This window comes from Oreochromis niloticus, linkage group LG17, assembly GCF_001858045.2.
Source record: "Oreochromis niloticus isolate F11D_XX linkage group LG17, O_niloticus_UMD_NMBU, whole genome shotgun sequence".
Taxonomy (NCBI): Eukaryota; Metazoa; Chordata; class Actinopteri; order Cichliformes; family Cichlidae; genus Oreochromis; species Oreochromis niloticus.
In genome coordinates, this window is record NC_031981.2 from 23,708,479 (window position 1) to 23,734,281 (window position 25,803).

Here is a 25,803-nt window from a genome sequence, read left to right on the forward strand (position 1 = left end):
ACCATATCACCCCATTAGAGGACTTTGCTGTCAGATTACGGGCTTGCTTGTGGTTCCTAAAGTGTTTTAAAGTAGAATGGGAGGCAGAGCTTTTAGCGTTCAGGCTCCTCTTCTGTGGAATCAGCTTCCAGTTTGGATTCAGGAAACAGACAACCTCTTAAAGCTTAAAACTTTTGTTTTCGATAAAGCATATCATTAGAGCTGGATCAGGTGACCCTGAATCCTTCCTTAGTTATGCTGCAACATACACCTCTCTGAACTTAATTATTATTGTTTATTTATCGCTGGCTCTCTTCCACAGCGTGTCTTTGTCCTGTCTTCCTCCCCTAATCCCATCCAGTTACAGCAGATGGTCATCCCCCCTGAGCCTAGTTCTGTGGGTTTCATCCTGTTAAAAGGGAGTTTTTCCTTCCCACTGTCGCCAAAGAGCTTGCTCATAGCAGGTCATATGGTTATTGGGGTTTTCTCTGTTTTATTTATATTATTGTAGGGTCTTTACTTTACAATATAAAGCACCTTATATGAATAAAAATGATTGGAAATTGAATTAAAATTAGCTATCTCTCATTCCTTTATAATTTCCTCCAGACTTTGTTTTATCTCTATAAGTGGTTTTAACAATAGTTTTCCAGGCTCTCTGAAGCCTTACACCTTTTTTTTTTTTAGTTTTGGCTGCATTTCCCCTTATTTTCAGTCGAGTTCTTGCACCTGATGAATTTCAGAGGTGTGTTTCCTCTGTAGGTCAGTGTTATGCATTAAGCCACATAACACTGACCTACGAATCATTCAGGTTTAAGAATGGCACCTAACTCAACACATAACAGTTGGAAAAGTTTTTGTCAGCATGTCGTTAGCGGCCAGTCACAAAAACACACCATTTGTTCCAATTTCTTTAGCTTAATTGATGTCCAATCCCAACGATTCAACAGTTTTACTAGTATAAAATAGTATTTTTGCACTGATAAGACAATTCCCAAAAACTTGCCATAGCTTGGCTTTAGGGAACTGGAAAAGTGGAGGACAAAACAAGTGGCTGGTCAAAAAAAGATACTGGTCAGAAGTTGACCAGTATCTGAAACTCATGTCCTTAGGAAATAGGAAGAAAACTAACAAATACATGTCACAGGACCTGAGAAATGCATCTGGTCCTTCAGTTGACCCATTGCTGAAGCCTCATTAGCGTTGGTTCAAGCCTTTGCACAGTAATGTATTTCTGGATGGTGTTCATGTGATGCTGTTGTTAATCATATTTAAGAAGTCTCAGAACTCTAATGGCCTGTATTTCTTTTTCAGCATGATGATACTGTTTCAAAATGGCACATTCCTTTTCTCAAAATTTTTCCAGCCAGTGTTTGTGGATGACCCATTCAGCAGGAAGAATGACATGCCGGCTCTGCCTCCAAAGAAAAGTGTTCCCCCCAGGCCCAAGCCACCCAGTGGTGAGTGTCACACTGTGTAGGCTTTTGAGGTGGCCTAGAAGGTGGCAGAATTATACAAGGATACTGTTGATAGTATTATTTGTAGGTGTTTGACCTGAACTGTTCTTGTTTTGTAAAGAAAAACTGAGCAGAATTTGAATCTTTTAGCAAAGACTGACAAAAACGTCTGTGAGAATCTACTGTGGTGAGTGAGGCTGAACACCAAAAAGGAAGTGGGACTTTGCCTTCTATATCTCAAACCAGCATAAATTTAGAGTTTTACTAAGTGTGATTTCCGCATCACTGCCATGCCCGTAATTACAGCTCTCCATAACTTTACGAGCATTGTGTTTTTAAAGCCACACCAAACACATTTTATCCATCTGTTTGTCTCGTTATCAACATCAGGCATGATTTCAAATCCTGCTTTCTTTCACACATAAAAAGACAGTGAAGAAATTACTTGGAATAAAAAGAATCCTCCTTAAAATCAAAGATGACCTCTTTACAAAAACCCAGTACGATTTAGCCTACGTTTCCATATAACATTGCTTTTGAGAGGAAAATTTAAACAGATTTCAGGTAAGCATAATTTAAAGAAAACTATTGCTTTCAAATGAAAGGAGAGACAGAAGACATTAGGTTTCCAATATGGATCAGGCAGTGACACGGATCAAGCCACTTAGAAAGAGTAGCTTAAACTATTAAAAATAAAATGAAATCTGATGAATTGTGTTTATATAATATGAAATGGTAACATAGTTTAATACAGAAACATCAGTTAGGGCTATTTATTATAAGGAATGGCAGATAATAAATAAACAATACATGAACCTAAAAAGATTAAAAAAAACAAAACTCCAGCATTCATGAAAAAAAATGCATTTATTGATCTATCTCTTATCTTTGACACCTTAGTCTACTGTCTTGTGTTTTTGTGTAGATTTCATACTTGCTTACAAATTGGTGCTTTGTTGTTTGTGTGCACGAACATGTGAAGGTGATGTCGTAAGAGAGATGATGTGTGGTTTGGTTGGCCTGTTGTTTGCAGACACACCCTGACATACTTCCTCTCTCTTTCCTTGATGTGTTTGTATGTGAGTATTTATGTGTGGGTGAGTTGTTGAGAGAAGGGCATTCTTTACGCTGCAGGCTCTGTGCAGTAGCAAAACATCAAAACTTTTTGCAATTTAAGAAGTTAACAATATTAATTAACAATATCTTTAAATATTTAATTAATGGTCTTTACGTTTTCTGCCTTATCCTAAACCTAACCTTCACTTCACACCTGTTTATTCTCTGTTATTTTCATTGCTTAATGAAGTGTAAACTATATAACCGAGGGCAGATTTGTGTGAAATAGTAATTACACATGTATATGTCACTTTGTCTTTTACTGTATTGTTTTTGGTTCATTAAATGCTGCGTGTTGCATGTACAATCTTGTGGTAAACATTGAAGTTAGATGTGAAAAGTGTAGCAAAATATTTTAAAACAGGGTGGAGCTCATAATTGTGGTTTCTCAAGTGTGTGTGTGTGTGTGTGTGTGTGTGCGTCCATGTATATAGTTTATCGAAAGAGGAATAACTGATCGCCAGGCGTGCACTTTTGCTCAGTGTTGAGTGTGAAATGAACTGCTCACCCCAGTCAGGGGTTATCTGGGTAATATGACTAAAGGTATATATGTGTGTTGTGTGAAGCATGTGGTTTAGCACCTCCAGAGCAAGTTAAAGAAGTCTTAATGTTCCCAGGATCCCTTGTCCACCCCAGGTTTCACTCCTTGCTGCTACTAGCATTATTGTTTGCTTTTTTGGGGTTGCTCATGTGGTTTAGCGTTACTGCATTGTTGAGACTGATTAACTGCCATTTTAAATGAAGATTGTGTTAAGTGTTGGATTGTTTAGTCCTCGTGGACAACAGAGCATTTTTTATTCTGGAAGTCACAAGTTATACCTACTGAATAGTCAGTGCAAGAGATCCTAATATGCAACAAATTTAAAGTTAAGAAAACAGGTATATTTAGTCTGAATGATTTCTGTAGAAGTGAAACAACTAGTAAGTTAACATAATTAAATATAGAATAATTTTAATAAAAAAATTGCTTTCTCTTTTCAAGTAAAAATGTGTGTGAGAATTAGCTCTTTTTAAGGACTCTTTTTACAGAGCTAACTTAACAAGAAACTAATCATCCCTCGTGTTCAATGTATAGTTTAACAGCTTTGAATATGCATACTCTATGAACATGGGCACTGGTCTGTTCATCTAGGTGGTAAATTGGGGAACCAGCATTGGGTAGCATGGGTAGAAAGCAAACCAAGTGATTTACTAGGAAACCGTTGAAAATCGTTTTGTGGGTTATAGGTCATTACTTTTGGTTTTTGTCTACTGGGTGTGGTCCTTTGCTGGTGTTTTTTCCTATGACAGCTGTTTTCATGTGTTTCCTTTCTCTTGAGAATGTAGTACTGTTAACGGTTTGCGCTGGGACCTGATTTGAATTGTATAGTGTGCTGTGTGTGGATGTGAAACTTGTGTGGCTTTCAAAGCTGGCAGGTAACTTTGAGGTGACACTGGAGGTTAAGCAGGTCATGAGAAGAACTATGTGAACCAGGTCTTAATATGCATGATTTATGAAAAGCACATAAAACAAGGTCTTTTGTTGTCAGTATAGTATTTGTGATCTGACCTTGTTCATTTTTATGACTCATGACATCTCTCAGGTTTCACTGAACCTGTATACCTAGTTAATTTATATCTTTCACTTTGACATCTTTTTAATAGTCCTTAGGTAAATGTTTGTCTAAATGATACTTTCTTGTAGTTCTTCAAATTTTTATCGCATGACAAAGTTATATCAGTGCTATGATCCTGTTGCTTGTATCAGTTTTTAGTCAGCAAGCTTTTGTTGTGGTTTAAAATCAAAACTAAAACTTGATGTTGATGGTGAAATAACCTGGAAAGGAAAACTCTTTTCTCTTTATGATATTTACCTCCTTTATTCTTTTATGTCTTCAGGTAAGACCACGCCAGTGAACATGACTGGTTCATCTGACTCTTCCAAACCCTGTGATCCTTTCAAACCATTCAGTGGCGAGGTCATTGACCCTTTTCAGAGTAAAAAGGGCCTGGGAGACCCATTCAGCGGCAAAGACCCTTTTGTCTCATCCTCAGCATCAAGTAAACCCACTAAAGGCTCTACTTTGGGTTTTACAGACTTCAATTCTGTAAGTTGAGATCAGTGATACTGTTTAACTGTCAGTGTGCACAACAGGTGTCACAGCTCGGTGCACAGAGGCAAACTACCACAATTACAAGGTTTCATTTTACTGCAGTGGAAGGATCCTGATGAAGACTGCTGAGTGCCAAAAGTGCTGTTGAAGCACAAGACTTAGCAGAGTGTTCAGTAATTTCCAATCCCAATGAGACAAAAATCCATCATCCTTTGGGTGTGTATGGTTGTCACTGTGCCCTCTGTTTCTCAGGGCCATTTAAACAGCAGCTTTAAAGCAATTCAGCACAGCTGTTGTTCGTTCACCATATGAACGACACCCCCATAGCCTTTCTCCCCATGTTTCATTCTTCATATGGATGGACTTTGTAGCTTTGATGACTGACAGTGTGTTAGGTGTTCAAAAAAAAGCTGGTAACGAAATTTAGAGCTGCTTATCAGGAGCTGTAAATGATGTTGACACTATGGACATTCAAAATGAAATAAAGAAATGAATTTCTCTTTCATGCAGAAATCTTCTCTCTATATGTATAACATATACATCTAAAGCAAATACATAAATACACAAAGCCAGCATTGTCCTCTTTCATCTGGCACTCTTATTATTATTCGTCAGATTTATTATTAACTATATTACTATAGTTATTATTATTCTCCTTCTTCATTTTTCAGTTTAACTTACGTCTCACAGCTTTAAAAAAAACACCACAAGTTATACCTCCGTGAAAGTTATACCTATATGCCTTACAGGCTTAATGTAAGCATCGACATTAGCATTGTCCTCTGTCATCCATTGTTATTCTTCTTATGATAGGAATTACAGTTCTCTCATAAATGCCACTAAAGCACAGACTCTTTAACCACCTCACAGCTCCCAAATTGTGGCTGAAAATCTTAAGAGCATGCTGTCTTTACACTGTTACCACATTCATATAGCACAGTATGCACACATATAAATTGCTGCCACTCATGGTGAAAGAATTTTTTCGAATATTGTAATTAATAGTTGTACCAACAGATAATACAAGAAGTGTTATTGCTGCTAAAAGTTAAAGCTGTGATAACACTATATAATATGACCTGTGACTAATGGTGAAATTTCCCTGTAATTAAATGGAATTTAATAATATTTATTTACAAGTACTTAAAGGGAGGTACACTAGAATAAGAGGGTAAAAAGTCATGTTTTTAAATTAAACAACGGAATGATTAAACTATTAATATATATACTATAGATAGGTGGATGGATATTATATATTTCACAATGCACCCGATATTTCTTGCAACCTTCAGAAGCCAGTTCGTCTGATTGCTCTTTGGGCAGCCCGTTAGAATTTATTGGATTCTGACAATCAGACTGGTGGTAGCATTACATTTTGATTTGGTTGTGTGGCTCAGCAGGTCATTTGCTAATCAGAAGGTTGGTGGTGGTCCAGTCCACATGCCAGAGTGTCCTTAGGAAAGATATTGAACCCCAAGTTGCTCCTGATGCGTTCATCAGAGTGTAAATGCTAGAAAGCAAGACTCAGACAAACGTCCTTGTATGAATGTATGTGTGAATGAGACGTGTTGTATCAAGCACTTTGAGTGCTCAAGAGTAAGATAAAAGTGCTATATACAAACCAGACCTTTATTATTATTATTCAATAGACGTATTATTCTGATTCTGATTGTCATTATTTTTACTATCCTACCCTCTGCTAAAATTCTGAAGCATAACTTGTCACATAGCTTTGCGAAACCCCTACAGAAGTTATATCAAAACGTAAATGCATAAAATATTAATCAAAACAAAGCTAGTGTTGTCCTCTTTCATCCACTTTTATTGTGTTAACCCGTGATTTACTTGTCTCTCATAAATGCCACAAAAGCATTATCTGCTGGTGCACTTGGGACATGGGGATAGACACATATACAGTACCAGTCAAAGGTTTGGACAAGTCTTCTGATTTAAAGGTTTGTCTTTATATTCATGACTATTTACATTGTAGATTCACACTCAAACTGTCAAAACTATAAATGAACACATATGGAATTATGTAGTAAACAAAAAAAGTGTGAAATAACTCAAAACATGTTTTATATTTTAGATTCTTCAAAGTAGCCACCCTTTGCTTTGATTACTGCTTTTCACACTCTTGGCATTTTCTCAATGAGCTTCATGAGGTCGTCACCTGAAATGGTTTTCCAACAGTCTTGAAGGAGTTCACAGAGATGCTGAGGACTTGTTGGCCCTTTGACCTTCACTGCGGTCCATCTCATCCCAAACCATCTCGATTGGGTTTGGGTCAGGTGACTGTGGAGGCCAGGCTATGTGGTGCAGCACTCCATCATGCTCCTTCTTGGTCAAATAGACCTAACACAGCCTGGAGGTGTGTTTGGGGTCATTGTCCTGTTGAAAAATAAATGATGGTCCAACTAAACGCAAACTGGATGGGATGGCATGTTGCTGCAGGATGCTGTGGTAGCCATGCTGGTTCAATGTGGCTTCAATTTTGAATAACCCCCAAGAGTGTCACCAGCAATTTAGCAATTTTCCCGACTGACTGACCTTCAGTTCTTGAAGTAATGATGGACTCTTGTTTCTCTTTACTTAGCTGATTGGTTCTTGCCATAATATGTATTCTAACAGTGATCAAATAGGGCTGACAGCTGTGATGATTTTCTCTGCTGTCCTCACTCGCAGTTCTCCAGCCTCTACACCACACAGAGATGCAGCTAGTCAAAATGCTTTCTATGGTACTACTGTAGAATGTAGTTAACATGGGTAGGGGCAGGTGAGCATTTCTTAACCTTTAAGATAGCTAAGTTAGGGTAACTTCCAGCTCCACTGGAATGACTGAACTTCTTAACCCTCTCTCTCTAAGGGAGAGGCCAACAACCATTCGGAAAAGATTATTTCTGCCGCATGTATCATCGCTTATGACCACAGGTTAGAAAAGGGACATAGACCGAGAGCTAAATTGAGAAGAACTGACCTTATCCCAGGTTTACAAAACACATGCAGACTTAGGCCAAACTCGCAAACTCTAATATCCCTGAGATGATAAAGAGACTAACGAATGAACTTTCCCTTCCACTACTCTGGCATAGACCTTACCAGGAAGGTTGAGGATTGTGATCCCTTTGTAGTTGGAACACACCCTGCGCTTACCCTTCTGAAAGATTGGAACCACCACCCAAGTTTGCTAATCCAGAGTTACTGCCTCGGATCACCATGCAGTGTTGCAGAGGCGTCTCAACCATTACAGTCCTTTCACATCCAGAGCCTTTAGGAAATCAGTTCAACTGAACTTGTCCCATACCAAAGTTTTTCCTGCCCGGGTTGCAGCTGTCACCAGAGTTCCACATGCTATCCAAGCCCAATCGGACTCCTCCTTCAGCTTGATGGCTCCCTTCACCACCATGGAGGTGCAAAACATTGTCCATTTGGACTCAATGTCCCCAGCTTCTCTGGAATCCGGAAGTTCTGCCGCAAGTGGTTGTTGAAGTTCTCCTCTTCAGCAACCTCCTATTGGTGTGGGAGTATGCAAGGGAATCAAGAAAACTAGCGGATTATAGAAACCAACTCGACTATAACCTCACCAAATCAGCATGTCAAGTATAAGAATAATAGCGATGTCAACTTGAGAATACCTTTGTTTTACATTGATGTTACACTTCTTCTATTAATTGTATCTTGTAAAGCTAGGCTTATTGTGGTCTGAGTCCAGAAGAGTCTAGACATGAGACTTGCTGAATCCCAAAAAATTTTGCGGTTTTTCAAAACTGTGAGCTTTTCCTTATCAACCTTTGTTTGCCACTGTTGGAAGCCAGCAAAGGAATCCTTAATAGCCCTCATTTATGCTGGAAAAGATCTAAATTCTAATTAAAAGAACTAAAGTGTAATTACAGAACAGCTATTTATGTCTGTATCTAAGTATCTCAAAAGCCCACTTTAACTGTACCAAATAATCAAAGCCTTTAAATTTACCCCACCCTCTGCAATGGCACTACATAAACTGGCTTTAGAAATTACAGTTTGGTATTGACACTGTAAGGCTTGCAGAACTGCATTGCAGAGAGTCTAATTTTCATGTTGTGCAGGAAAGGGTGTCAGCACTTTGTGTGGTTTTTTTGTTTTGGCAGGAAGAATATCTTAGGTGTTTTCAGGGTTTACCAAGACCTTCACAGAGGCAAAAGGGCTATATCAGTTGTGGCAGATCTGTTTTGGCATGAGTGTTACTCTGAATTGATTGAGTCACTGAGACTAGAACAACAAACCTGTTGTGATCTTGGAACAGGTTACCAATCCACGGCGAGGCAAGAGACAAACATTCACGCTCATGCTTGGATCCATTTTTAAATCACCAGATAACCTAACACCTTTTATTCCATTTTAAGCCTGGGAATAACTTTTCTGTCAGATTGGTTGACAACTCACTTCAAATTTTCTGTTAGAATTATCTATTGAACACGAGACACCACAGTATCACTACTCAACTATCAGCTCTTGAGTCTGTCTGCCCTGCACGCTCTTGATGTTTGCTGCTATGTTTACCGCCTTTGTTAAACTACTTTGTTTTCAGTAGTTGATAAGTGTTTTATATTAACTGCTTATTCTTGTAATGCATGTCTTTGTTACTGTTTTAGGTTTTTCTCATTCTTCTCACGCATCTACTTCCATGTCTATCTTCAACCTGACACTGCAGCTAAGAACACTGTCTCATGATCTGTCAATGTAACCTAACCTACATTCACAGCTTTACTCGTTAAATTGTAGATTAATACTTCGCTTTACTTAAGACATATGTCTCCTGAAAAACATCACAGTTCATATAAAATGTTTTAGAGTACAGTACAAAAAGTATTTGTAAAGTATTTGGTGTTTGGCCATCCAGACATTATTTGAACCAACATGTACCATTATAAATTTGAATGGTTCTTGGATCTAATATTGGTATAACTATAGTTCTAAATCTACTACAGACAACATTTTTATGTCAGCCCTCTGGTAAGGGGACCTTTACTTGGAGGTATGTTAGCTTTAGACTGTTGTACTTGATTTACAACGTTTATTTCCACTTTTCCAATATCAGGCAACTGCAGCACCAACACAAGCAAAGGCCTGTACCTCCTTAAATTAAAAATAGTTTAAAAAGGAAAAAAAAGTCATCTACTAAAGGCATAGCACACTTTGCCTTTAGTAGATGACTGTTATATCTGCCAAAACTCACCATTTCCATTGTGTTTAAAATACTCAGACGCAGATTTGTCATCTACTTTCTCTCACTCTCTGCATGTCACATCTTTTTCTTGTAGAGGTCTTGTTAAGCTTTGCTTAGATCTTTGTGTTACCCATTTCTGCTTGAAGGGATTCACTGGCATTCTGTTTCATCACAGTCCATCTGTCTTAATTTTTTACTGTAGCTTCAATACCTTTTATCAGTTTAAGAATTACTGATTTTATCTGATTTATTATAAACTGTCTAGTATTCTGATGCTAGTAGAATCACTTGATCTAAAAATAAATGACTAACAAATCGCTAAAAATAGTTTTTCCAAATGGACTGCACAGAAACTTGGCCAGTATCCATTTACATTGTCTGTTTGCTGTTGTGTGGTGTAACCACAGGTGTTTTTGGTTATTAACTTCTCTGTTCTATAATCCAACTCTCTAACAGGACCTGACAAAGTCAAGGTAAGAAGCACTATTACATTCACATAAAATGATCATTTGCGAAGTGTTATCGAAAATATTGTTGAATATTTGTTGAAGAGTAAGACAAGGATTTCAGATGTACAGTAAGCGCAAGAGCTTTAGTTGGTAAAATGAATGATGTGTCAAAACATACAGAAACTGTTTTTAATTTATTATATGCATAGTGCTGTATACATATAACACAGTCTTCTACTTTTAAAAGATCTTGTAGGTGCACCTGCAAGCAGATTTTTAAAATGGTATTACTAGGTAGAAGTTTGAACACATATGCTAGTTTGTATTTCTTTGTATGTTAGAGGGAATGTTTGTATGTTTGTTATTATAGATATTTCAAATCTGTCACCTGTTTAGACACTCATTCTTCAGTCACAATGTTTTACACCATCTCAGCTGGGTTTATTCTTGACATCAGATCATCTGATGGTCAAACATTCTAGGCTAATCAACTTTGATTTTGACTAGACAAGACTACAATTAAAATTCTCTCATGTGGAATTATCAAACCAAAGTTGAGATTTTTACTCCTCTAAAGTTCCACTTATTTCTTCTTCTGCTTCTTGATTTATTTCACTATTGTTTCTTTACAGCAGTTTAACCAGAAAGACTAAATTTGCACATTTTGCTTTCAATAGTTGATATTAAGATGTACCTCTGTAAAATCTTAGTTTCTGAAAATGGTAACTGACAAACTTTTCCTCAGCAGCAAATGGTTTTAATCTTAAGTGGTTGGAGTGGTTCAAATGTTCCTCCATCCAAGTGCTAATACATGTCAGTTCTAAACCAATCGAAGGTGCAACATCCAGTCAGTATCCATCAGTATCCTGTTTTCAATCTGACACTGGTTCTAAATTACCTTTAATTTTTGATATGTTTGATGACTGACTGCACTTTTGTTACTGTTCAAGTTTGAAACTCTTCGAACTTGAACACTGGACAGATGTCTAAATATGTGGATGGACAAATTTGTGTTCTTTTGCCCACAGCTTACGTCTTCTCTGATCTTGTTATGTGGACAAGGAATTATTTCAGAAACAAGGACTTATATTATTGTGCAAAAGTCTTGAGCCGTGCCTCATTTCCATATCTTTTGCTTTTAATGAGCAACACTTTTTAAAGTGGTCTTGAGCAAGTTATTGGGTTAATCAGACTTAGTCTGATCAGACCTTAAGACTACTTGAAGAAATAACCAGAAAGGTGCCTAAGAGAGTTCAGACTGTATTGAGGAATAAAGGTGTTCATACCAGATATTAACTTTCAAGCTGGTTAGAACTGTACAAACTTTTTTTGACTTATATACTGTATTTCCATGTATCTTTACACATTTCAATAAATCTGTTTTCCATTTTCTTTGCAGAATATAAAGAAATGAAAGACTGCACTGGACTTTTGCACAGTACTGAAAATCTCAACCCTCTCTCTCGCACTCTCTCTATCTTTCTCTTTGCAGTTTGGAAACGAGGCTCAGCAGTTGGAATGGGCTAAACGTGAAAGCGAGCGTGCAGAACGTGAGCGGCTGAAGAGACTCAGACAGCAGGAACAGGAGGACCTGGAACTCGCCATTGCCCTCAGTAAAGCAGAGATGTCCAATGCATGACCTGGAGGTCCCACTACATGTGAATACTTGTATAGCCATAGTGAGGCTAACCTGCAGACAAAGGTGACTGGCTGAAATATTAAGACATGAAACACATCACTGAACTAATTACTGCACACACACACACTCACACAGAACTCCACACTCAGTGACTTTATTGGATTGGAAGAAAACAAGAAACTTTCAGACAAGTTTGGATGATGGCCCTGCAAACAGAAAAAAAACAATAAAACAGAATTGTGGGTCGTAAAGCATCATTGAAAAACGGGTGCTGACATGAAGAAAAGGGGAACTGAAATATAAAGACGTGGCAAGAAAGCTGCTTGGTAGAAAGAGTGTACAAGCCCCATAGTAGCTACACGGTAATGTTGTTTTACCGATAAGGGAGACTAGCTGATCGCTGCAGGTAGAACACCACGACAGTTTGTGTTCATGTTTCTTTGTTTCGTTTTTTAAGCTACACTCACCATATGGAAACAAACCTTGCTGTCCTTAATAGAAGAGCAGATGACCTTTTCTTTGGTTGTAACAATCAGCAGCAAAGAAATTGCCCCTGTAATTCTCAGAAGGGACTCGTAAATTGGTTGTATCATTTAGTTAATAAAATTACATGATGTAGTAAGTATGTCAGTTAATATTCAGTGCGAAGCTGTGTTGCCGGTGGAGTAATGCGTAGAATGAGGTGTTAAATTCCCATTTGGTATAGAGAGGCTTATAGAAAGGACTGGACTGAACAGGGTTCGGCACTTTATTTATTTCATTCAATAATACTCATTAACGGAGGGTTTAAAAAATCGATTTCCCCGATTCAAATCGATTTTAGTTTGAACAATGCGATATCGATTCATGAAATCCTGATTTGATTTTTAACTATTTGTAAGTATTTTGTCAGAAACGCCAAAATCTCAGCTTAAAGCTCACAAAACGACTTCAACAACCACCAAACAGCTAAAACAGCAAATGAGAGCAGGTAAACGGATTCCACGAAAAGACGTGAACACAAAGCGCAGGTCGTTCACCCGACGATCTGCGCACAGAAACGCCGTCAGCTGCTGAAAGCAAACAGATTCTGAAGTCGCAGGTTTTGTCACTCTCTGACCAAAATTTACTGATCGGCAGCAAAAAAAGATCAAACCTACGCTTCACGTGTGAAAAACATCGTCATGAATTCCCTCTTACTTTACAGTTTTGCTTCCACCACAATAAAAATCTCACTTCCTGCACAGCGCTCTCTCTCAGTCTATTTCAAGAACAGTTTCCCATCTCAAATCTGTTTTCTGCATCATGTACAGTTTTATGTACAGCGCTGTCGATCGCTGTTTTTTTTTTCTCTGTAACTTTGCTTCACTTCAGCAGCTTCAGGTAATGTTTATGTTGATTCATGGTTTTCTTCCGTTTTTGTTCTACTGCAGAATATTTTTAAGGCGGTAATCTGCTTTAAAAAGCCAGGCCAGGAAAATCTCCTTCATGTTTTTCTGTTTTATCCTCAGTTACTTTGACACTAAGGCATCTGCTGTGATGCTTACACCTCTGATGAAGTGTCAGCTTTTTATACATAGATTGAATCGAATCGAATTGAATCGGGGATCGAATCGGGACCTTCTGAGTCAGATTTGAATCAATTATAGAAATCAGTGGCGACGCCCGGCCCTAATACTCATTAAATATTATTTTAAGGCCAGACACTTACACTAACAAAGACTGAGATAAGAAGTGAAAAGATATTAACAGTATTTTTAAACTGTATTTAACCGCTTTGTTCCAAGCTAGACTAAAGTCACTGCTTCATTTTTTCTCATGACTCCAGGTGAGCGTGTGTCTCCAAATATCAGGATTTAGAGATTAAACACTTTAACCAGATAAAGATTCAGGCAATCTGGGATGCCTAGAGCCTTATTATCCAATGGTTCCACTGTATAACCATTTTAACAGTAATACCTTCATGGAATATTCCTTCTATCTACTACTGAAATTCAAAAGGCCTCAAGGAACCACAGACAATATTATCTTTTCAGGTGTGTGCTGTCGTCCCTGAGTTTAAATGGCTTCTCTTGTGAATTTGTCTTTCAGCCCCCAGTTTAAATGTGACATACTGTGAAAACCCACTTTACTTTGTGTTGTGCTTATTTATCATGAAGAAATAAATAATACACAGTGGGAAAGTGAAAGAGACTCAGAATAGGGTTGGTTTTTTTCTTTGGTGCTCTTCTGCCTTGAGTCTGTAGCTTATATGTTTCTCTTTTTCAGTATTATGTTTGCCACCCATCACAGACGCTCCCTTCCTCTGGCTCATCATTTCAGTTTGAAAAGAAATCTTTTAACCTGGCAGTGTTTAAGGTAGAATGTTTATTGGCTTATGAAGACATAAAAGTAACAGGAGCTGAGAGAAGCATTATGCATTACACTGGTTTCCTCTAATGTGATAACTACCTAATGAATGAAAATAACTATGTCAGGATATCGACATATTCTTTGGAGTGAGAGTAACGTACTGTAAAAATATTCTTCCCGTTTTCATGAGAGAGGTCATCGTGTAAAGAGTCCTCTGCACTGACCTGTAGTGCTGTATATAGACAGAGCCTATGCCTCTTCTTGACAACTGTACTCTGATCACAATGATGTGATATCATACCACATCCAGCAAATGAAGTAGAAGATGAGGGAATTAATTTTCCATATTTTCAACTAGTCTGTTTTTTATCGATTATTTTTTAGAAACTGATGGTTTTAGCACTGTTTTCAGTTGATGACTACAGAACAGCAAACACAAGTTGCAGATAGATTTCTGACTGGCTGGAAACTGGATATTGAAGAGTGCTAATTCTTATGTGACATAGTTTGATGTTCCATAACAGCTCACTTTGTTTATTTTAGGAGTTGTCTCTTGACTTGAACTATCAACCAACGCTTAAGGGAGACAGAAATAAGTTGTTTCTAGAGTTTTGTTTTGTTTTTTATCTGGAATTTTTTTTTTTAAAAACTGTCCCAAAAAACAGATTTCGTTGAACTTAACTTCTGAGCTGTTACTGCAAAGCAAAGCTTACTGATGTGATCTTTATACTGTAACATTGCACTGGATGTATTCTGATGGAACCTAAAAATGTTTCAGTCATTCTGAAATCACTTCATATTTGTTGAAATTTAATGAAAATATAAACTCCTTCTAATAACAGAAAACACTGGCATACATTCTGCTTGACTTGAAGTTTAATACATAAAAAAATGTACTGAAATGTTCAGGTTGCGTCAGATTTCAATCCAAAACTATGATGGGATGGTCCCAAATAAGAGCTGGGGGTGTGTAAAGGCTCTGAAAGTGGCTTTGTACTGAGTGATATGACAGAATGACCTCAAATAAGTGTTACACTTGCTTTTCCGCTCATCGCATTGAAAAAAAAAATGCTGGTACTAATGTGGTTACTTTCATGACTGCAACATTGAATTGTTTGTTTTTTTCTTCCCAGATGTCAGACATGTTGAAACCGCTTTCCAGGGGTCAACATTACATAAATCCTTGTAATGTGAATTCACCAAAATAGGAGTGAAAAGTGAAGTTAAGGTTGATAATGCACCCCTGATTCTGCGAGTAAGAAGTGTAAACTGCCTCTCTCAGCTTTTTTTTATGTTTACACATCAAGAGTGTTTCCTTTACTATAGCTGTTACTGAGCGGTGTCCTTAGTATGTGATAAACCTGCCTTCATCTACTTCTCAGTCATAAAACACATGTTGGCTTTTAAGTCTCTGCCGTGAGTAGAGGCCCACTCGTGTCCGTCCGTTTTCTCCGTTTAAATAAAACTGTTCATGAGCTTCTACCGAGCTAGCAGGTCGTCAGCTACACACTTGTTTTCACTGCATTATAAAAAGTTACAGTTGACTTAATTGGTATCGAGTAAAAAGCTTATAGTGTGGTATACTAGAAGTTGAATAAAAAGCTATGTGTATTATCTAAAAGGTGCAGTATGTTCAATACCTTACTGCAGAATTGTTTGCCCTTGTTTTCCACAGTGGCTAGTGGTGTTACTTTTGTTTATTAACCATATTTCTTTAATTCTTACAGCACATTGACATCAGATCAAGCATGTATTCCAATAGCAGTCACCTAACAACTCATCTACACTAGCTTGAGAAGCAATGTGATCTAAGCTTCTTGCTTGAGGCATCTCTAAACTTGTCACTGCTAATTGTGACATAATAGTCTAACTGCTTCGTTAAGGTGAAGGTTCTTGTTTCAAATCTCCTTTGAGCTGGCCCCTCACAGGTGGAGTTTGACTTTTCAGCTTCCTGCCACAGTTCAAAGACATGGTTGGTTTGACTTCTACATAGGCTGTGATTTTCACACAAATATGCTTCATAACCTAACGTGCTGTATACCACGGAGGTCACAATGTGGGAGATTTGCATGTGGTACTGAGCCTGAACAAGGTCTGTATAGATACAGTTAGAGGACTGAAGCTTTTGCTATGCTTCTTATAACTATGTGGAACCCACACTGGCTTAAGTGCTATAGAAGTTTATTTTTCCCAGAACTAAAGAGAGTGTGTATGTGGATGGCTCAGCTGAATTTTGAAAGCAAAACGTGGAATCGTTCTGTATATTATAGGGCAGAGAGGTGCGTTATCTTTATAGCACAGCTGACATTCTGTGGCGGTGTATATACTTCAACAAGCTAGGATGTGATATGGTCACACAGTATAACTAGCAACATGTAGGAGACAGAGGGACCTGTGATTATGCCAACACACTCCTTGAGAAGTAGGGTTGGGCAGCATTTCTATGGGTTTAATTCTGACATTCTGCACCAATGCTGAAAACAAAACTTGAAATATTTCAAAATTCAGAAATTGGAGTATGTGGTGAGATGGAACGACATGCACATTATCATTAGCACCAAGAACTAGCAGCACTCGATACCCAGTCCTTCTGTAAAGGGCTGCATGTGATGTGTGTCTGCAATCACCCCGTCTGCTGTGTACTGCTTAGAGTGCTGTGTTAACGGACTGGTACCATTGTTCATACTGTATTTGTCATTAGATACCTCCATTGTGCAATAGATATGTTTCTTTTATTGTTGTTTTATGTATAGTCTGAAAGAAGTCTAATTTTTTTATATGTTGTGTATGTTTTTAATATAATTATTTATGTATCCACAGCCAGCCACTCTTCTGACCTGATTTTCTTCCAAGCATCAAAAGCCTTTTATTGCAAAATCCTTTTTTTTATTTTGAGGAAGAACAAGTAAACACAATGTTAATTACTAAATGTTATTAAAATATCAACAGTGTTAGCAGTTAAAAAGAAATATCAGCTGATGATTGATGATAAGTGTCAAAATTACAGCTTAACAGTTTCTTTGTTTTAATGTTCATTTTATCAGAATGGTTCATGTTTTCTTGTAGTGTGAAACCACTGAGTTGTGTCTTTGCTGGCATGCTGATGCGTAATATTAAGCAGGCAAAACGAATTCATTGTGTCATTCGTCATTTTTTTGATTTCTTTTCTAACTCTTGTTGTTGTTGCTCTCTCTGCTATCGACAAATTATTCAGCGCTGTTTTTATAAAAATGCATACAGTGCGTGTACGGTCTCTGTAGTATCATGTCTGGTATATGTGTCCTAACAGCATAAACAAACGAACCAGTGAATTTTAGAGGAAAACATTTGGAACAACGGCTAGAGAACAGAGGTTTACCTAGAAAAGTGAGGATCTATATGGTCTCTATATGGTCTGTACTGTTTACTAGAATAAACATTTCCATTAATGAATGCATGTTTGACTTGTCAACGGTTTTGTATGAATATTAGTAAAGCTTAATATAATATTACACGTTTAGAAATCATTTTTAATTATAAATTTAGGGACATAGTGCCAAATGTATTTTATTAAATCCCTAAATCGCAATTCCATTGAGAAATAAAGTGTTTTTAATCATTTTAGAAGCTATTAGAACTTAAACATCCATCCTTCAGCATTTTCAAAGTAATTTTTTTTTAATCCCTAACAGTCTTTTCCAAAGCAGACATCTGTAGCAGTATTCACAGTGCTTCACTTCTTCCACATTTTGTCAGCCTGATTCATTCATTTTTCACCTGAAAAGTCTACACACAATCACCATAGCAACAGTGATGAAAGCTTACAATTCTCCATTTCAACTAAACTCTTCATTTTCAATGTCAATGTTTGAATTTCAAGCAGACTTTTTATTCATGGATTATTTTGCCTTAAATTTTGAGGTGAAAAATGAATCCATTTTGGAATGAGGCTGTAACAAAAATGAATACTTTACGGATGCTCCTCCCCTCCCCGACAGTCACAGTGTGAGGTGAATTACACTTTATCTAATTGACTCAACACTAAATCACTTAAGCAAAATTTTGATATTTGAAGAACATGTTACTTTTATTAAGACAAAAGTACGAAACATAGCTAAGCCAACGAGTTAATCATTAGTTATACAGGATTGCGGTAAACTACAGTGACATCACATCACAAGACTAATACCTGTGTTACAGCCCATCAGGGAGGCTGAGACAGGAGAATACATCCAGAATGCTTTGTCCAGGCAGTTTTTTAGATAGTTATCTTAACTTTAACTACACGTGTGTATTCTGTTTGTCACAGAATGTTCAGTTCTTAAAGTAAGAAAACATAGTCTGTAGCTGTGGTTCACATCAAGAGGCTGGTTACTGTTTGCTTGTACTCTCATTATTCCTGCTTACCTGAGACTTCATATGTTAACTGTTTTGTTTTAAGCAGATTAGGATGCTGACTCCATCATTTGGTCAATGACAACCCTTATATGGCTGCTAGCACAGCTATACATTCTCTGATTTCATAGTTGTTGAAAAGCTGATCTAGCTTTCCAAACACAAATTACCTGCCCAAATAATGGGGCTATTTGAGATATTTGACATGCAAATCTAATATGATTTTATCTTTTTACACAAAAATGAACTGAGCAGACTCCCGGTGTTTTTGTAAGAGTGTAAATCTTACCTTCTGCAAAAGCATGCAGCCAGTGTTCGATTAGCTTTGGCTGCAAGCTCATTTTATCCACTGGTGAAAATCTAATCTGGCCTAAAAAATTGTTTATGCATGTGTGTGTATTGTATTTTATATGTGGTACAACAGACATGGTCTAGAAGAACCAGAACTTGCTGGAAGCCTGTTTTTCAGTTTGAATACTGACATAAACCTGTCTGGTTACTGAGCCACACAAAGTCTGACAGTAGACAGCTGGAGATGTATAAATGAAGACTGAATGATCAGTTTTTATAGTCTTTATATAGTTTTGATAGGAAATGCGTTGAGAAAATTCTTTCGGGATACTAAGAAATAATCAACCAAACACAAATTTACTTGATAAGTTTATTTAATGTACAATTCAACCTTTTACAAAAACAAAAATAAACAAACAAGACCATTAAGATTCTAGTGTTCAGGTAGTTTTTGTACCTGTTTCTTATGATTTTATTTGGTTTCCCCTGATGTAAACTTGAACTTTCTTTTCCTTTTTAGGTACATTTTGATGCATAAATTTTTGTTTAATTTTCTTCATCATTGTCCCCACACAGCATCACGTGTATAACATATAATTTATCAAACAAAAAATGTTACACTGGTTAAAATATTAAAATACATTTTTCTTACTTTGATTAAATACTCCACCTGCAAAAATAGAAAAACTGATGAAAGAAATGGTTCGGGAATAACTAGTTCAGCTGGGAGACACAGCGTCCTTTTTGATTTGTGTCTCTTCTAACTATGCTCCTTATGATTTCTCGCTCTCACACTCGGAATTTACGACCCATCTGGGAAACAGTAGGGGAAAACATTCCAGCAGAAGTTCCTGCAGTCCACAGCAGTGCTGCTATCCCAGTAGATGGCAACCTCTTCCCATAAATACAGTTCGGCACCGGGCACCTGCGGCTCAAGGAATTTGTATAGATTCCTTGAACCACAAACAGCTGATACACTTCACTAATTCGCTGAATTTCACCAGAAAAATACTTTCAGTAGAGCAACAGAGTAAACGACTCTAACAAGCAAGAATTTGGTGCACAAGTTTTCATTTTGGAGGGAGGGATTTTCTCCAATCCACACGAGGTCATTAAGCTTCTTGACTGGGTTTCCCAAAATCCTGATCACAACCCTACTGAAAATTTGTGGACTATGCTTAAAAGCTGTGTCTGTACCAGGAAATACACTAGTTTTGAAGTCACACAGTGGTGTAAGCTAAGTTTGGAACCCGTCATCAATGTTGTAAGGAAGTATATTTCTAATGGTGCTGTGTGTGTGAATTACAGAATATGCCCAGTTCTGGTTTTAAGCCATTAAACATGTATGCTGTACAACCATTACTCAAAAATGAATCATTCAAACAAATAAAGTGTATGTAACGTCTGACCACAACTGTCAAAACTGGACTTATTAACCCTCAATGTCTGAATAGTGACTTTGATGGACTGGAAACCTGCATACAGTGATTCTACCTCTCATTCTGTCAGCATGGATGCATGTACAGGTGCAGCTGCTCATCCCAGTGAGCTAAACCAGCACCCACAGAGAGGTGGTTTTCTGATCGACAACCATTTGATGTCACAATCAACTGTGTCTTTGGTCAACTTCTTGTCCCTTTTGTTGCCTACTGAGCCCCGTGTTGCTCATATGCTGTAGGCCCAACCAGCCTACAGGGATTTGACAGCCCTCAGCCTCCCACCTAAGTTGGATCAGACCTCACTCACAACCTCAGTGAACTTTGCCCTCTTCCTTTAAAGGAAATCTATATTATGATAATGATGCATCTAATTCTGCTGCTTTCACAAAGGCAGAAACCAGCATGTAAACCAGGTCACCCTCATGCCGGAGCTTCCCACGCTCCACAGTGGCTGTTACCCTTCTGCACCCAGCTGAAAAAAGTGAAATGAAAATGTTTGATTTTTCACTTGAGTGAATGTACTAAACATAGAAGTGGGGGTGTTCCTCTTTTCTGAGGGTTGGCATTGGGCACTTGTGGAGATGGTACTGAGACAAGTGACCTTTCACAACCCAAAATAAACACAGGCCTTGTCACGGCTTTAGCGGAAATGGAGAGATAACGAAGTTTCATTAAGAGCCATCACCTATATGCTTCCAACACTATATGTGGCAAGCATGTATGTTACTTGACAATAGTCAAATTTACAGTTTAAAGAATATTGGATGGTAATTTTATTCTTATAGTTTGGTTAGTAATTGGATCTACCCCAGATTTTTGTGTCCAGTGTGTGTGTGAAGTAAGAATGATGATCATACCCTTACTATTCGATCATCTGTGTCATGCTCTAATGGTCTATGAGGCAACTCTCATGTTCATAAACATAGATTTCCAAATTGTGGCGTTCCCATTACTGATTCAACATGTAATGCATTAAGGGTTCACACCACAGAATTTGAATCTTTTTGATCTAAACATCTTCTTTGTGGGGTTGAAACATTCCCTCGACTTAAAGAAATCAACTAGCTATTAACAAGGTTGCTTTTGAAATTAGATTTAGCATTGGTGGCTCAAAACTGGTTTTTGCAACAAAATATCTGTCCAACTCTTCAAGCTGCCAGAAAACAGTCTTCCATCAGGCAACTTTTTCTTTTTTGAGCTTTTCTTTATCCCTTTTTTAGTTTATTTGAAACACTGTCTCCATATGGTTTGCCCTTATGTCCCACGTAGCGTCCATCCATACTTTGTAATTATGTCAATGTTATGTTTATATTTATGAGTATATGAGTGGGTTGACCCAATTTCTCAGGATGCTTCACCTATTACTAAATGTCCACATACTTAGAATTAAAAATTAAATAATGCATTTACACGCCCTAAGATATTGCTCGTCTTCCCACTTGCTTTTCTTCTGATATACCCTTCTATGTTGACTCAATGTTTCAACTACAATGACCTTTGAGTGTTTTAACTTTTGTCAAATAAAACCCCTTTAGAGACCTGTGAACTTTGAAAATCAAACTCTGGAGTCAGAGATCATGTTATCCATTTAGTTTAATATGTACATTAAAATAAACTATTTCCAGTATATAAAATGACTCAATTCACAAGGCAGTACATTTCTTCAAGACACAAACAAATCTTTTTGCCAAAGACTGTCTAGTCCTTTGTCAGTCGATTGGAGTCGAGACGACGCGCACGTCTGTGAGACTGTAAAACCCTGACTTCAAATGCTACTAACCAGCAGACAGACTCACAGACAGGACATTCAGTTCAAACTTTCAAAGAGGCAATTTCAGAAGAAAACATTTTTCTCAAACATTATTTCATCTGCTTGTTACAATAAAACACAGTGAATAAAACTTTGTCTTTTGGCCAGTAGAGATTATGGCACTTGTTAGTTCTGTACTAAAGTGATGTATAAGGCACTTATGGTAAAAAATACAAAATCAAATATCGCTCATTTAAGGATCATCTGCATCCAGTTGCTTCATTGGCATGTGTCTGATATGTTAAGTGGAACATCCCTGTTACCTTTGCAAATAAACAAAAAAGTAGTACCAGCTACATCTGCAAGAATTCAGAAAAGAATTCATATGTTTGCTGTTTGTGGTTTTCTTGTTATTTCTTATGCTCACATACACATGCACATACATACACATATCAATAAAAATATATATATTTTCCCAGAAAATATGTTTATAGTCTCATGTGATGGCACGTCATCTTAATGCCTAATAAGCCTTCATAAAAAGTCACCATAATAATCCTATACAATACATATAGCTATTACAGTGTAGTCAACAGTGGTCCCATTATCCATTCATGGTACCAGTAAAATTAACACTCCTATAGGAACTTGCATCTATATATTGATGTCGGATCCATGTGGCCCATCGTAGGATTCTTTAATCAGGCTGATGCTGTGCAAATCAGTCATTGTCTGTCTGTTGTCCTTCTGGAATTTGCTCACATGTGCCTCTTCATGTGGAGGGCGAGATGGTCAGAGCGGGAGAATGCCCGTTCACACAAGTGACACTGGAATGGCCGGTGCCCGGTGTGCTTTCGGAAGTGACGTGTGAGCTCGTCAGAGCGAGCGAACTTCCAGCCGCAACCCTCCCAGCTGCAGTGGTATGGCTTCTCTCCTAAAACACAAAGAACACCCATCAGTGACAGCATAGTTCGTGACGTAGTTGAATAACATGCCCGCCGCACTCAGCCTGCAGATCTTACCCGTGTGAGTCCTGAGGTGCGCCTTCAGGTGAGAGCTCTTCGTGTAGGTCTTTCCACAGCCGGTGAAAGTACAGGTGTGTGTCGCGGTTCGCTTCCTCGGCCAGGACCTGCGACCCCTCTTTGGCTTGGTGTCCATAATATCCAGCGGGGAGGAGGGCGGAGTGAGTAAAACCCGCTGGCCAGCTGCCTGCTGCAGGCCCATGGCTGCGTCCTCTCCGAAAACGCCGGGCAGTTTATGCTGGTGGAGCGCCTCAGTGAAGGAGAACTGCATCGCGCCGTGCTGGTGAGGAAATCTCGCGGGCGCCTTGCAGTGGTGTAGGTGGAAACTCTGCGGGAACGTCGGCGAGGTGGAGGTGCACATCTGGCGCTGCTGGCACTCGGGGTTCATCAGGTCGTCCGGGCTTAGCGGCGGGGTCATGCTGCCCATCGCTCCCTGCGGGGAGCTTGCAAGCCGGGGCTGCTCGTTAAAAACCATGCAGGACACGTTGCCTTCGTGCTTGATTTTAGTGCAGCTCTGAGGCGCCAGACCCATGACAGGTCCGTATGTGTCCACTGAGACCGGCTCAGCTTTAATGTTCGGGTGCTCGAGGAATACATCCTGAGTGGTATGGAAAGGCGTGGAACTGACCAAGAATCTGCCCTGAATACCGGAGCTGCTCGCAGGGAGGAAGCTGGTATCCACGTCGGAGCGAAGAAGCTCTGCCATCAGGCTGCTGTATTGGGAAGGACTGTTCATGTCTGGAACAGACGTGTAATCGCTTGTTTGATGGGACATTTCGATGTGATGCTGTTGCTGCTGATGATAAACAGATACCCCGGAATCCTGAAGGCGGTATGACTCCGGTACCGTCCCGGCGGGCGACGCACTGCTGGAGTCGGCGGTGTTCGCGAGAATAAACTCCAGATCCAAGAACCTGTCCAGGTCCTCTTCGTCTTTTCTGCCCTGGCAGCTGCTGTTCATATCTGCTCTGCTGATCACGTCGCTTTGCCACTTCTGCTTTAGAGATGGGAGCACAGTTTGTTTCAGAATGCATCATTTTTTCAACCCGTTCAGATGATCAATATACGCAAACAAAACAACAACAAATATGTTTTCTGATAGCAGGAAGACAAGTGCATGAAGCTCGGTGAAAGCAAAAGTTAATAAATAAAAAGGCCAACTTACATCTTCCCAGTATTTTTCTTTTTGGTTGGAAAATGTGGAGATGGATGGTAAAATTGTCCCACTCGAGGCCATTATGAAAAGTAAAAAAAACACTGATTTCTAAAAAAACTTCTGTTTAAGGCAAGTCACCAAAGTCCGCTGAGTTGCCAGATAAGGCTCCGAGCGCGTAAATTCTGCCGTCCGGTGAGCTGGTCCTCGCTCACATGCAGCTCTGCGACTGGAACAACTGGTTTTCTTATAAATATCACTACATACATAAACCGGACCAGTGTGAGGCTAGGGGAAGGAAGCGCGTTCAGGATAGGGACGCCGTGTACCGACCAGCCCCCTAAATTTAGCCTCAGTATAAAAGCGTGAGTTTTCCCCGCGAGTCACAGACAGAGAAGCGGAGACGGACTAGTGCCCAATGCTTTCTCTGCTCTGCTGCGTGGAGCTACTTAACCCTGGCGGAGAAAGAACCCGCCCCTTTGGCCAACAGCTGGCAGAACAACCGCCCCCATATCAGCGCTCAAAGACAGAATAATTAACAGTTTAAATAACGCGTAACAAATATTAACACTTTAACATAAAAACAAAGTAACAGTGTCACACACACAATATCCAACATATTGGAAAGCGACACAGAACGGTCTCCGTTTTAAAGTGAAAACGTCTCATTCTTTCTGATAATTATTGTGTTCTGAAAAGTTTGATTCATGATTATTTAGCTCCCGTGATTCTGAGTATATGACAACACAGAGGTCAAATATCTGTCGGTTTCTATCTCAGTGAGAAAGCGGACAGAGGTGCGTGCGTCAGGCTAGAACACGACAAGCCAGTAGCGCACATTCCTATGTAGTGAATGCAGCCACGCAGTTTTCTGCAGCAGTTTGCAGCCACCATGCGCCACCTTCACCTTCGCGGATTTCTTAAATGCTTTCTATGAAACCTCTCAGGTTGTTACATATTAGCCGTGTTGTTCATCTGGTTAAGCCTACCCCTCTGTTTCATGTTGGTGACATATAGTTGAGTGAATGCACCAACCCGTTCTGTAACAACCAACAGCCTGATCAGTGCAAGTTTCCAAACAAACCAATTTTTCTTATAAAAAAAAGTAAACTTGATTTGTATATATCCATCTATGACATACAGTTTTTTTTAAAAGTGTTTCAGTAGTTCCTAAAACTATAAATGTTTAATTAAAAGAACAAAACAGGAACTGAGATTTAACTATAAAAGCTTTACAGAGCTTCAGAGGATCTCTTTTAAATTATTTTTTAAAGGATCTCTTTGAGCATAAATAAAAGTTACCATAGGACTATGTCTTCAGAAGAACATGGACTCTTGATACCTACAGTCAGGGTGTCCAGTGGTGATGCTGTGGGCGGCATTGTGCTGGCATTGTCAGAGGTGAAATCAATATAGAAATGTTCTAAGAGATAGTTTTTAATCTGACTCACTGAACACTTACAGGACGTTTTGGACTGATACATTTGACAGCAATCTCCACCTG

General features: G+C 38.6%; 2 protein-coding genes across 10 annotated transcripts in view; one reads left to right on the forward strand and one right to left on the reverse strand.

The window, feature by feature from the left end:
• Positions 1-17,706, forward strand: part of eps15l1a (epidermal growth factor receptor pathway substrate 15-like 1a) — a 54,421-nt gene extending 36,715 nt beyond the window's left edge. For 6 of the 8 annotated variants that reach the window (XM_025899381.1, XM_025899384.1, XM_025899382.1 and 3 more), the window contains 4 exons: positions 1,346-1,439; positions 4,431-4,592; positions 10,308-10,324; positions 11,793-17,706. In XM_025899381.1, the coding sequence (XP_025755166.1) occupies positions 1,346-1,439; positions 4,431-4,592; positions 10,308-10,324; positions 11,793-11,939 (420 nt within the window). In that variant the 3' untranslated portion in view covers positions 11,940-17,706. Of the gene's footprint in view, positions 1-1,345; positions 1,440-4,430; positions 4,640-10,307; positions 10,325-11,792 lie in introns of all 8 variants that reach the window. The other 2 variants (XR_003214408.1, XM_025899383.1) reach the window with 2 other exon arrangements.
• Positions 17,707-21,949: 4,243 nt separating this feature from the next.
• Positions 21,950-24,926, reverse strand: LOC100712381 (Krueppel-like factor 2). 2 transcript variants are annotated; one of them, XM_005475675.4, is made up of 3 exons: positions 24,312-24,926; positions 23,147-24,143; positions 21,950-23,058 (listed from the first exon to the last, which is right to left on the reverse strand). In XM_005475675.4, exons 1-3 carry the CDS (start codon positions 24,381-24,383, stop codon positions 22,883-22,885), a joined length of 1,245 nt encoding a protein of 414 aa, XP_005475732.1. In that variant the 5' UTR covers positions 24,384-24,926; the 3' UTR covers positions 21,950-22,882. The 2 variants fall into 2 exon arrangements, with proteins under 2 accessions (XP_005475732.1, XP_003448813.1); XM_003448765.5 differs by having other exon boundaries at positions 23,147-24,140; positions 24,312-24,857.
• Between the last annotated feature and the right edge of the window lie 877 nt (positions 24,927-25,803).

Coding starts and splice junctions, on each gene's coding strand:
- LOC100712381 (XM_005475675.4), bottom strand. CDS start 24,383: ATGGCCTCGAGTGGGACAATTTTACCATCCATCTCCACATTTTCCAAC. Junction 24,144..24,311: donor AAGAAAAATACTGGGAAGAT/GTAAGTTGGCCT, acceptor CCATCTCTAAAG/CAGAAGTGGCAAAGCGACGT. Junction 23,059..23,146: donor GCACCTCAGGACTCACACGG/GTAAGATCTGCA, acceptor TTTGTGTTTTAG/GAGAGAAGCCATACCACTGC.